This window comes from Raphanus sativus, chromosome 6 (assembly GCF_000801105.2).
Source record: "Raphanus sativus cultivar WK10039 chromosome 6, ASM80110v3, whole genome shotgun sequence".
Classification (NCBI taxonomy): domain Eukaryota; kingdom Viridiplantae; phylum Streptophyta; class Magnoliopsida; order Brassicales; family Brassicaceae; genus Raphanus; species Raphanus sativus.
Genome location: NC_079516.1, coordinates 24,525,600 through 24,538,583, shown reverse-complemented (window position 1 = coordinate 24,538,583; position 12,984 = coordinate 24,525,600). Strand labels below are relative to the sequence as shown.

General features: G+C 40.1%; 2 protein-coding genes and 1 pseudogene across 3 annotated transcripts; 2 read left to right on the top strand and 1 right to left on the bottom strand.

Moving 5' to 3' along the window:
- Positions 1-555: 555 nt before the first annotated feature.
- On the top strand, positions 556-4,003 carry LOC108813248 (diacylglycerol kinase 3). The gene is made up of 10 exons (XM_018585746.2): positions 556-1,210; positions 1,994-2,116; positions 2,199-2,336; positions 2,415-2,500; positions 2,573-2,819; positions 2,900-2,970; positions 3,046-3,123; positions 3,288-3,375; positions 3,453-3,569; positions 3,653-4,003. The coding sequence occupies exons 1-10, from the start codon at positions 869-871 to the stop codon at positions 3,809-3,811; spliced, it is 1,449 nt and encodes a 482-aa protein (XP_018441248.1). The 5' UTR covers positions 556-868; the 3' UTR covers positions 3,812-4,003.
- A 148-nt stretch (positions 4,004-4,151) lies between these two features.
- On the bottom strand, positions 4,152-10,104 carry LOC108808155 (uncharacterized; annotated as a pseudogene).
- Positions 10,105-10,684: 580 nt separating this feature from the next.
- LOC108809337 (uncharacterized) lies at positions 10,685-12,479 on the top strand. 2 transcript variants are annotated; one of them, XM_018581485.2, is made up of 6 exons: positions 10,685-10,837; positions 10,940-10,966; positions 11,054-11,116; positions 11,911-11,989; positions 12,073-12,118; positions 12,228-12,479. In XM_018581485.2, the coding sequence occupies exons 1-6, from the start codon at positions 10,796-10,798 to the stop codon at positions 12,235-12,237; spliced, it is 267 nt and encodes an 88-aa protein (XP_018436987.1). In that variant the 5' UTR covers positions 10,685-10,795; the 3' UTR covers positions 12,238-12,479. The 2 variants fall into 2 exon arrangements, with proteins under 2 accessions (XP_018436987.1, XP_056845725.1); XM_056989745.1 differs by having other exon boundaries at positions 10,721-10,837; positions 10,919-10,966.
- Positions 12,480-12,984: the final 505 nt, after the last annotated feature.

Sequence of the window (12,984 nt, the reverse complement as noted above, 5' to 3'; positions counted from 1 at the left end):
AATAACTAAAAATAAATAAAAATAGTAGTAATTGAAAAAAAGATTTTATTTTTTTAATTTTTAAAACTATGATTCATCCAACGGTTTAGAGTTTACCCAAAGATTCTGGGTTTTTCAAGGGTTTAAAGTTTAGTATTTAGGTTTAGAGTTTAGTATTTTGGGTTTTGAGTTTTTATTAAATTTTTTTTTTTGAACTACAACTGTTTTTATTTATTTTTAGTTATTTATTTGAAAACATAAAATAATTTAAATATATTTTGTTTCCTTTTTAAAAATATATTAAATATAATACATGAATCCTATTAGTTGGTGGTTCACCTAGGGAGTGAACCAAGAATAACTCTTTTATTAGTACAGTACTACCCAAAAAAACGTATGTAATCTTATCTTAGCTGTCCTGCAATAATATTCAAATCTTGGAGATCATTGTGATAATACAAATAATCATTTAGAGGAATATAATATAACTTTCATAGAAACTACAGATTTGATCAAAGATCTTAAGGAAAAATACAGAGTGTCAGTTCTGTGAATTAACAGCACCTAGATGATTTGATCAAAAAAAAAAAACAGCACCTAGATGATCACTATTTGACGTCACATTAAATCCAACCGTGTAATTCCTTTTTGAAAATAAAAGAACATATTGCTACACGTTTTCTTCGCTGTCTTCAAAATTCAACATCTCTGGAAAAAATATTATAAAAACAAAACAAACAGCTCAATGAAGATTGGCTGATTTGAATCCACAAGGAAAAAAAAAACCCAGTCGTCAAAATCCAATTTTTGATTTATCTGGGTTTCGAATATTCTCCATTTCCTCCAATCACAGCACGAAAAGTATTCACCTTTTTTTTGTGTGTGTTTAATGGATGCAACGACGGAGAAATTCGTTGCTTCACGGCCATCTACGGTTGATTCAACGGCGGGGATGAGAGGTTGTGGGCTTGCTAATCTGACGTGGGTTGGTGTAGACAAGGAGGAGCTGCGCCAGAGGCTGTTGATGCCTGAGTATCTCCGTTTAGCCATGCGTGACTGTATCAAAAGGAAAGATGCCACGGCCATTCCTGACCATTTGCTTCTTCCTGGTGGCGGCGTCGCTGATATGGCTCCTCACGCGCCGATGGTCGTGTTTATCAATCCTAAAAGTGGTGGTCGTCACGGTCCTGTGCTTAAAGAGAGGCTTCAACAGTTGATGAGCGATGAACAGGTTTGGTTTTGTCTTTTTTTTTAAGTGACTTTTTCTATGTAATGAATCTCTCTGTTTCTGGTTAAGACCAAACATAAAAAAATTCTTTTTTTTTAATTGGTTTGTGAAATCTAATTCATATCTACTTTGTGAACGTGATCGGTCTGATCTATGGATTGATTTAGTGTGTGAAAGAGATGTGTTTTGTGTTCTGTCTTGATCAGATTCTCTTTTATTTTTTTGCTTCAGTTAAGAAAATTAATTACTCAACTGTTATAAGTGTTCATGCTTGGTTGATGTGCTTTTGGTTAGGTAGGGGATTTTTTTTTTTCTTTTTTTGTCGTTGAAATGATAAGTTGACTTAAAAGATGAAACATTTTGGTTAAGGTCAAACAATATGTTTTTGTTGGGGTTTGTGAAGAGATTTGAAATCTCATTCATATCTACTTTAGTGGGTCTTTCCAGTTAGATTGAACCTAACCTGCCTGATCTATGGATAATGGATTGGTTTAGTGTGTAAAAGATATGTGTTTTGTATTCTTGTCTTAATCAGATTTTCTAATATTTATTTTTCAACTGTGTGTTTTGTGTTTCATGCTTAGTTGATGCTGGATCTAGTTGAGAAAATTGTGTGTTTCTTGAATGATGAGTTGACTTCAAAAATTGAATATTTTGAGTCTTCTTTAATGCTGAGTTTCTGTTTGAAGGGTGGAAGATTATTTGGAATTTTGTGAAGTTTCTTTTTTCTTTTTGGATTAAGCTTTGATATTGAAGTTTTCATTGGTGATTCTATAAAAATAACAGGTGTTTGATCTGACGGAAGTGAAGCCGCATGAGTTTGTTCGATACGGTTTGGCGTGTCTGGAGAAAGTTGCAGCGGAAGGAGATGAATGTGCTAAAGAATGCAGAGCTAGGTTGAGGATTATGGTGAGTTGTATACACAATCTCATATCTTCTTAACTAACGTTTTTTCAGCTGTTAAATTGTGAAATGTTGTTTGTTTTGATAGGTTGCAGGAGGTGATGGTACTGTTGGTTGGGTTCTTGGATGTCTTGGAGAGCTTAACAAAGATGAAACATCACATATTCCTCCTGTCGGCGTCATCCCACTCGGTACAGGAAATGATCTCTCAAGGAGTTTTGGTTGGGTGAGTCAATCTTTCCTCCTCTCTCTTATCTTATTCAAGTCTGTTTGAATAGTGAAACTGAGTTTGTGTTTCTTTCAGGGTGGTTCGTTCCCTTTTGCTTGGAGATCTGCTGTTAAAAGAACACTCCATCGTGCAAGCATGGGTCCAGTTGCTCGACTAGATAGGTAAGAAAAAAGAGTTTTGTTTTTCATCGCTCTTGTTCTCTTTGTCTTTGTTGTTAATATATGGTGTTGCAGCTGGAAGATTCTAGTGTCAATGCCAACTGGAGAAGTTGTGGATCCTCCTTACTCTTTAAAACCAGCCGAGGAAAACCAACTTGACGAGGGTTTGGAAGCTGGAGTAGACGCGCCACCAGTGGCGAAGACCTATGAAGGTGTGTTCTACAATTACTTAAGCATAGGTATGGATGCTCAAGTTGCGTATGGCTTCCATCATCTTCGCAACACTAAACCATATCTTGCTCAAGGCCCTATCTCAAACAAGGTTTTGTTTTCTATTTTCTTCAGCCAAAATTGAAATCTCTCTGTTATTACTTAACTACGCAACTTTTTTGCTGTTTGCAGCTTATTTATTCTGGCTTTAGTTGCACTCAGGGTTGGTTTTGCACTCCTTGTGTCAGTGATCCAGGTTTAAGGTTAGTTATTATCGCTTTTGATTGTGTAATTCTTAGTGTTACTGAAACCGTTGTTTGTGCTACTTAAATCTGCAGGGGACTTAGGAACATATTGAAAATCCACATCAAGAAGGTTAACTGCTCTCAATGGGAAGAGATCGCCGTCCCTAAAAAGTAAGCTTTCGATCTTTTTTTTTCGGGTCGAAATGTCAAAATAAAAAGTGATTTCACGTCTTTGCTGGGAACCCAAGCAATGTAAATAGTTCCTCCCAACAAGAATTGTATGAAGTGCCTATGATCTTAATGCTTAGACCTGATGCATTTGGTTTGTCTTGTAGTGTGAGATCAGTTGTGGCATTGAATCTCCAAAGCTATGGAAGTGGAAGTCATCCATGGGGTAACTTAAAACCAGACTACCTAGAGAAGGTATTGTTTCTTCTACTGTTTTCATTTGATCATCACTGAACTCAAGTCTCTAATGATTATCTGTTTTTGTTCATCAGAGAGGATTTGTTGAGGCGCATTCTGATGATGGTTTGATAGAGATCTTTGCTTTCAAGCATGGATGGCATGCGTCATTTGTCATGACTGAGCTCATCTCAGCCAAGCACATAGCTCAGGTAACTTACAAAACACAACACTTAAAATGTTGAATCATATAGTTTTGTATTAACAAGATTCTGTTTCCGGTGATCATTACTAGGCTGCTGCCGTTAGATTCGAGCTAAGAGGAGGTGACTGGAAAGATGCCTTCTTGCAAATGGATGGAGAGCCATGGAAGCAACCCATGAATCCTGAGTACTCAACGTTTGTGGAGATTAAAAAAGTTCCATTTCAGTCTCTGATGATAAATGGTGCATGATCGCTATTCAAAGCTGGATTCTTTTTAGAAAAAAAAGCTAATTGGTTTGGTAATTTGGATATGATTATTTAGACAGCATAGATAGCTGCTATGCTTATTGTGACTGTTGGTTGTTGTAAATCTCTTGTGTTGTGAGAAATGAAGTTTGCGTTTGTACCATACAAGTAAGTAAGGAACAAGCTCTCTCCCATATTCGTCTTGTGCACACAAAATTGATAAGGCCGAACATAGTAAGTCAACAAGGAAACGTTTGTTTTGTACTCTGCCTAACCTCCTAAGTTTGTGTTTGTAAACTTTGGTTTACCAGATTATCTCCCCTGGTAATTGATCGATCACTTAAAAGTTTGCATCTCTAATAGGATTTTATCCTAGGCCTTGGACATTTGTAGATGAGATCTTAACCCGAATACGTGACATAAACAGCGTATGATGGTATTTTTTTATTTTGGTAGGTGGCAGGGGACATGGTCCCCTATTTTTTATTCAAAACAAAACCAAACAACTACATACAAATTCGCCGAGTTCTAGACACTCCATTACAATCCTCCAACAAAACAGAAGCAACATGCTCCGGAGCCGACTCAAAGTAATGTAAACCAAACTGCAAAGAAAACACATAGTTAGCTAATCCATCTGCTAGACGATTAGCATCCCTATACACATGAATAAATCTGACTATCCAGTCTCTTGAAATGAAGTCATAGCACAAATGTACTAGGAAGGACAAGGGATGAGTATCATGAATCCCTATCTGAAGAAAGCCCACCACACTCTCTGAATCAACTTCTACCTCCAGCCTCGGTATACTCTGATTCCATGCTAAGCACAGACCATAATAAACACCCCACAGTTCTGCCAACGGAGCAGAGCAGATGCCAATATTAAGAGCAAAGCCCCATTCCCACCTTCCATATTCGCTCCGCAAGACTCCACCCGCAGTGACCAGTCCCGGATTACCTCTAGCTGCTCCATCAATATTCAGTTTAAACCAGCCATCTACTGGATGCTTCCATGCGATCTGTTTCTCCACTCGACTCCTAACCAACGATCGCTCCCTCAGATTTTGATTTGCTTCCACCACTTCACTGGCTTTGTCTATAACGAACTTCACTCTATCACGACACTTCCCTGTCTCACCAAAGACATACTGACATCTCCATTTCCAGCACCACCACACAGTCATCGCAAAGGTTGTTGGCCAGTGGCCCCCGTTTCCTAACCTGTCTCTTGCTAGGTTCTCATAAAGCCATTCCAGAAGAGTAAGGTTGAAGAAACGATGTTGCTTACTCAGGATAACGATTTTCTTCCATAAGCCCGCAGCAGCCGGGCAATCACGAAGCACATGGAGAATAGTTTCGTCTCCGTTCTTACACAGACTGCAGACGCCATTGTCACTCAGGTCATGTCTCCGCTTCCGTTCCATATTTGTCATGATAACTTGATAGGAAACCAACCATAGGAAAACACGAACTCGTTCTGGGGCAACTAGGCGCCATACCTGACAATACAACGCTTCCATATTCGGTCTCGGGGTTGTATCTCTAGTCAAGAAAGCATATGCAGACTTAACCGAGAACAGTCCATTTTGGCTCTCTCCCCACGACATCCTATCTCGGGCACCAGTAACATCATCAATTACTAATGCAGCCAATCTCAACCGGTCGTATGTTGACATATATGGTTCGATGACTTGAAGTATCCAACCAGTTCCATGTTGCCATAAATCACAAGCTCTTGCCTCTAATAACGGCTCCGGTATTTGCACCATACTTAACGTATGTAGGGGTTCATTCAGCAATCAGTTATCCTTCCAAAAGCGGACCCTGCGACCATCACCTAGGATCCAACGTGTTCTCGGAACGATCACATCTCGGATCCCCACCACTATGCTTCTCCAAGTCGGCGACCAAGTCCCCCGAGCTGTCAACAATGTTGAATCATATAACTCACCCACTCTAAATTTTCGCCGCAGAATCTTGACCCACAAGGCATCCTCGGTGTTTAGCAATCTCCATCCAAGCTTTGCTAATAAAGCAATATTCATTTCCTTCGCCAACCTAATACCAAGTCCCCCTTCTCCTTTAGGTTTGCAAACTTTATTCCAAGATACCAAGTGTTGCTTTCTATTGCCTTCACTGCTCCCCCAGATGAAAGCTCTAGCGATCTTATCCAGTTGGTTCAAGGTCGACATCGGTAGCATTATAGTGTTCATCGTATGGACCGGAATAGACGAGATAACAGACTTCGTGAGTGTTATCCTTCCTGCTAAACTCAAAAATCTACTCTTCCATCCAGCTAGTTTAGCTGAGACTCTCTCAACCACTTCCCCAAACGTCTCTTTATTAATTCTTTTCTGCAAAACTGGCATACCCAGATACTTTCCCAACTCCTTAGTCCCTTTTATGCCGCTTTCACTGCTTATTGAGTTCGCTAGGTCTCGATGAATGTTCTCAGAGAAAAAGATTACAGATCTCTCCAGGCTAACCTTCTGCCCCGAAGCCTCACAAAACCTCTCAAGAACCTTGCGTATTACTCTAATATGCGATATCGAAGCCTCTGCAAATAGAATCAGATCGTCCGCGAAACAAACATCTGATAATGATGGTCCACCTCTAGATAAACTGATTGGCTTCCACTCCTTGTTGGCTACTGAGAATTCAATCTGATGGCTCAGTCTCTCCATGCATAACACAAATAGGTATGGGGACAGGGGATCACCTTGGCGGAGTCCAAGCTGAGGCGTAAATGCTTCTGTACGTTCTCCATTCCACAATAAGCTCATTCCAGGATTTGTAACACATTCCATAATCCATTTGATCCAAATCTGAGGTAAGTTTGCTGCATAGAGAGTATCCTCTAAGAAGTCCCACCTGATTCTATCATAAGCTTTCTCAAGATCTAACTTAAGAAGCATCCAGTCTCTTCGCCCTTTCTTCCTCCTCATTGAGTGGACCGCTTCTTGAAGAATAACAATGTTATCATGACTCAGGCGACCAAAGATAAAACTTGCTCGCGCAGGTCCTATAAGCTTAGGCATCAGACTCTTTAGCCTCAGTACCATTGCCTTCGTTATAATCTTGAAAAGAACATTGCATAGGCTTATAGGCCGAAACTGCATGATTCTTTCTGGTTTGAGTACCTTCGGTATAAGAACAAGCATTGCATCATTCATGCCCTCGGCGAGAACACCTGTTTCAAAGAACTGCAGCCCAAACCGAGTTACAGATTCTCCCACCACGTCCCAGGACTCTTGATAGAAGATAGGTTGGTAGCCATCCGGCCCTGGGCCTTGTATTTACCCATCGATCTCACAGACTTCTCAACATCTACTTCCGAGAACGGTTTATTCAAGTTCACCAACTCATCCCTTGTAAGTGCAGTGAATCCTTGCGGAGGAAGCTTCTCTGTGTCAAGATTGAGATCCTCAGTCGAATACAATCTCTTGTAGTAATTTATTGCTAGTTTCTCTAGCTCCTCCGAATGATCTACCCAACGGCCATTCTCATCCTTGAGCATCTCAACTTATTTCTCCTCCGCCTGACTATTGTACTTGTGTGGCAGTACTTTGTATTCCTGTCCCCAAGAACTATCCATTTGTCACGCGATTTCTGATACCATAGTACCTCTTCTTGTTCCAGAAACACGTCAAACTCTTTTTGCAGAGACGTCTCCCTCAAGATTAAATCATCATCTGGATTTCTCTCCAACTGCTCCTGAATCTCTTTAATCTCTCCCATAAGCTTCTCTTTACGTTGAGTAACATCTCCAAATATCTCCTTGTTTCATTTTTTAAGTTTGGCTTTCAAAGATACCAGTGCCTCCGGAGTACTCAGTCCACCATTCCAAGATGTCGAGAGAAGCTCTTTAAAACCTTCGTGTTTGAGCCACGCGGCCTCAAATCTAAAAGGTCTCCTCTTCGGGTTCCCTCTCTGCTCGGGTTCTAGTTGCAGACAGAGAGGTGCGTGATCTGATGCTAGGAACAGGAGATGTGAGATCACCGCCTCCTGCCACCTTATCCGCGCCTTTGCATTAGATAGAACCCTGTCCAAACGCTTCGCCACAAAGTTCTGTGACTCTTTCCCTCTCTTCCAAGTGAAAGTATTTCCTCTAAATCCCATGTCCACCAGTGCTAGCTCATTGATCCATTCCCCAAAAGCCAGAGAATCTGGTGAGAGTCTACCATTTCCCCCAGTCCTCTCATCCAGCCTCAAGATAGTATTAAAGTCCCCACCAACCAACACCGGTTCATCGATGTTTTCCAAAACTCTTTTAAGCTGCCCTCAAAGTCCACTACGACGACTGACTGTAGGTGCAGCGTAAACGGCGATGAGATGAATGATCTCCGTCCCAATCACCACTCTAGCATGAACAAACTGATCCGACGATTCCAAAATCGTGATCGCTCCAGCTTGATCTCTCCATACGAGCCAAATTCCACCACTTTGACCAGTGGCGTCTACCCGAAAAGAATCTCAAATCCCAAATTCTGGCATATCTTCCTCGCTTTTTCTCCACCCGCATGAGTTTCGAATAGCGCAAGAACATCAGTGTCAAATTTCTTTAAGATATACCGAATAGAACGTCTGAAATTGGGTTTATTTACCCCCCGGCAATTCCAGAATAAGCACTTCATCATCATAAATCTGTCGAGAAATATATGAACTACCGGGGCACCCTGTTATGCAAGGGACAAGACCCTTCCATCCCCTTGCAAACTCGTCTGTGTATCAGCCACTCTCTGTTCCTCCTCGCTGATAGTACTATCCATGGGATTCTCCACCTCTGCATCTCGTAATAGCAGAGTTGTAGACCTAGTCTGAACCTTCTCCACGCTATCACTGAACACTCCACCAGATCTCCCTGCATTAGTATGTTCCACTCTCAGTCTTTTTCCAGATTCCGATAAACTGATTTCTCCCTTCGTTGGACCAAACACCAAGCCTCGAACGGGCCTATTGTTCACTTTTTTGGGCTTCCCTCTACTTCCCTCAATCACTTTTTTATTTGTGGCCCACTTCTCCTGATTCCCTCCTTTCGAACTAGTGGGAACACTAGCTTTCCCGCTAAAGATCAACCCTTCCTTCTCTTGCGGTAAGATCTTTTCCTTCATGTTCTGGATATTCTTGTCCTGGTTCTCCTTATTCCCTTCACCAGTAACCATATCCTCCTTTGATCCATCTACATTTGTATTCATCTCAAGACTACCATACTTGTTTGCTAGTGCAATGTTATTAGTTTCCTTAGCGTTAGGAATCTCTCGCGGGTTCCACTTAGCTACCTCCCTTGCTTCTCCTGTCACCAAACTCACTAGCCTCAATGTTTTTGTTTCTCTTCTCGCTCCTCTTACTTGGGTAAAACCATCATCTTGCATTGGCGTGGTTTGTTTAGGCGCTACTTTAGACGGCGGTGACATCTCCGTCTGTATTACCATGTTAGCCACTCTCTCCGCGATTGTTCTTGGACACGCATGGACCAAATGTCTGTATAGTCCACATTTAGAACATATATCAGATAGCCCTTCATATGCTACAAAGTATCTCTCGCCATTTATTAGTACTGTCCCCTTCAATGGCTTTGCTAAGTTGACTTCGACACAAACTTTTGCAAATCTTGCCCTCTCAAACTTCAGCGTGGTCATGTCTACACGAACAGGCTCCCAAACCTTTCGCAATCCCCATAAGAATCGAACGGTGATAGAGGTTCACTGGAATATTCGTTAGTCTAACCCAGACAGGCGTTGTAGCAATATCATCTTTTAAAGGATCAAACTCCGACGACCAAACCCGCACCATGAGGTAACTACCAAAAACTCTCCATGGACCTCCTGTCAGCGCCAAGTATTCATCCTCCTTCTCAAAACGGACCATGAAGAACTGTCGGGGCAAATCCATCACGTACATTGCTCCCTTTGGTTTCCATAGCTCTCGTAACTTCCTGCTCAAGGCAGAGATTGCCACACTCTTTCCCAGTACTCTAACGATCATGCACTGCTTCCACATCCCATTCATCGCTTCTAACACCTCTGTGTCAATTGTGATAGACGGTTCACCATCCTCTCCATTAGGAAACTCCACTCGAAGCCTCTCCGTCACAAAATCATCGTCAATCAAATTCTCCGGAATCGGCATACCTCCCTCGCTCGTTCCCACTACCTTGGATACCCACGAAGTCCCTGTATCTGGCGGGTCTCCCGGTGGTCTTGCTCCATCCCCCACATCCATCATGGCCGCATCTCGATGTCCTGCCTCCAAAACCCTAACGTCGCCAATCTCAAAAGCCCTAGCGCCTCTCATAGTTTTTTTCCCCTTCAGATCCAAACATGTATTTTTCGCGTATGATGGTATTTTGAATAACAAGTATCATCCCAATCCGAAAAAACTCCAAAAGAATAAACATGAATAATATCTAAAAATAAGAATTTATATTTATATTTAAATCTAAATAAATACTTAATTTTATTTTTATTTTGATCCCAGTTACAAAAATGATTTGAATCCAAAATATTATCATCCCAACCTCAGATGAGTTTAGATTCAAATAAATTTTACACCATTACAAAACTTGGTGTAAAATTTATTTGAATCAAAACTCATTAAGAGACCCTATTCGAAACCAAAACCAAACGGTTTTTCATACTGAACTTGATGAGATTCTTTACGAAAAAAAGAAAAAAAAAGAACTCATCTCGATGAGATCTTTGCAAAGATAGATTCAATTTAAAATAAGACAAGAAAAGAATTTTGCAAATCGGCAAAAAATAATAAAAGAGAAAAAAAGGAGAAGAAGATTTGAATTGTTGGCCCAATAAGCGTGTTATTTTGTATGGGCCGAAAGTTACAGAGATGCTAGGAGTAAAAAAACGGAAAATTTAATTAAAAAAAAGTGTTATAAACAGCGTATCTCTCTCTCTCTCTCTGTCTTTGGTGTTGATTTAGGGTTTAAAGAGTTGGGAAGATTGAGAGAGAATTGAGAGAGTCGGGAGCAATGGCGAGCACCAAAGTTCAAAGGATTATGACCCAACCTATCGTAATGCATCTTCTCTCTGTTGCTTTCTCTTTCTCTCTCTGTTATTCTTTATTGAGTTTTTGCTTTGTTTTTTTTTTCCGGTGGTTTCGCGGCGGCAACCAGAACTTGATTTTTAGGTTTCTTCAAAGCGTAAGCTCCTTTTTTATCTCTCTCTCTCTCTTGATTCTCGTGATTTTAGGTTATTCTGATTCGTCTTTCCCTATATGATTGATGCAGAAAGCGAGGATCCAGATTTGGCTCTTTGAGCAGAAAGATTTGAGGATTGAAGGAAGAATCACTGTAAGTTGACAACATTTTTTTTTTCTTGTTTCGCTCTGCTAACTGAGTTTCCATAAGCATATGAACTATGTGGTTTTGCATAGTGATTGATCTCTCTGGTTCAGGCTTTTAGGAAAGAATTAAAGATTTGACTGTTGCATTTGTTAGCTGGAGTTGAATAGATTCAGCCATGGCAGATTGTTGTCACTGTTGCTACTGCACCAGACCACTGATTATATTAGAGCCTGCAATAGAAAACTAGTTTGATTCTTTAGGGATAGTTCTGACTCAGACTGCGTTTGTATTGCTACTTACACCTTTGTGCTTATTGAGTTACAAATATTCTGCAGCTGTTAGAGGGTGTCATTGGTTTTAAATATGTAGCTGCCTACTTTGACTCTGGGTCTCCCTTGTTTCAGTTTGTTTTTGATTCTTCTCTCAGAGTGAAGTTTGACTCTTTTCTTAGACTCTGCTTATTTAGGAGGAATTTGACATGTCTGTCATTCTCATTGGTTTACAACTTTGAGTTATCTACTTGACTTTGGACATTACTTGTTACTTGCGATAATATGATGCAAGCTTTTCTTAGATTGACTCTTTGCTTATTCAGAAAAAGTTTCTTTTTTTAAAACGTGGAGTTTGCATACTTGACTTTGGATGTTGTTCCTTGTTCGGTTTGCATTAACATTTTTTTTCTTTAGTTAAAGTTGAAGTTTTTTTGCAGCTCTACTATGTTAATTCTGAGGGATTTGAGATTTGTGTTTATGACATTCTAATTGATTTCCTCGTTTCAAATTTCTCTCCTTTTTTTTCAGGGGTTCGACGAATACATGAACCTAGTGTTGGATGAAGCTGAAGAAGTGAGCATCAAGAAGAACACCAGAAAACAACTTGGTTAGTCTCTGATAACGATTCTCTCTCGTTTTATTTGTTATCTTATCGTTCTCAACAACCCTGTTTAAAATGCCTATGTTCAGGAAGGATTCTACTTAAAGGAGACAACATAACGCTGATGATGAACACGTAAGTAACACACAATCTCCTACTCTTGTCCTCTGTCTTTTATCAAGTAACACAACTTGGTTTGTCACCGAAACTGAAAACACACAACCATTCATTTTTATGTTAACAGGGGAAAGTAATCACACTATTCTCTCAAGTCTCAAGAAACACTCTCGTGGTGGAGCAGTAGATGGTGTCTTTTCGATTATCTCCCAAGCATTTGCTGAATTGAGCTCTTCTTCTTCTTCTTCTGTTAACTGACAATGGTTTCTTCTCTTTATCGTGTAATTGCAATGTAGTAAAAGGTTTGAGAAAATATGGAGTTTCGTGGAATCTAAAGGATGGTATTTGCCTAAATTTTACTATTTCATTCTCTTCTTTATCGTGTAATTGCAATGTAGTGACTTTCCGGTTGCGTTTTTCCTAACTCGACTCCCAACTGTTCCTTGTTTGGCTTAATCCAGAGTCATTCTGCATTTATTCCAAATTCAGTTTTTTTTTTTTTCAATTTCAATCGTTGACGACTAAATGTTTCGACACTTAGAAAATAAATCTTCTTTGCAGAAAAACGTTACTCGAACTTTATCGATAAAATTAATTTTTAAAGCGGGTGGTTACAGTTCCCTCTTCTATTGGAAATAACACCAGTCTCAAATAATTTATGTTGGATGCTTTACTCTGCTTGACCTCCTCTCGTTTAACTGAAATGGCACTACTCTCAATTTTATTGTATTTTAGAGGATGCTCAAGTTTGGTGGAGCTCCTGTCCTCTATTATGATTAATGGAACGAAGCTTATAACTACAAATCTTTGACTATTGCTCTAGTCTGATCGAGCCTTCAAAGATTGCATAAACTGATTTGGACAGAATGCACCAAGCTGGGAGG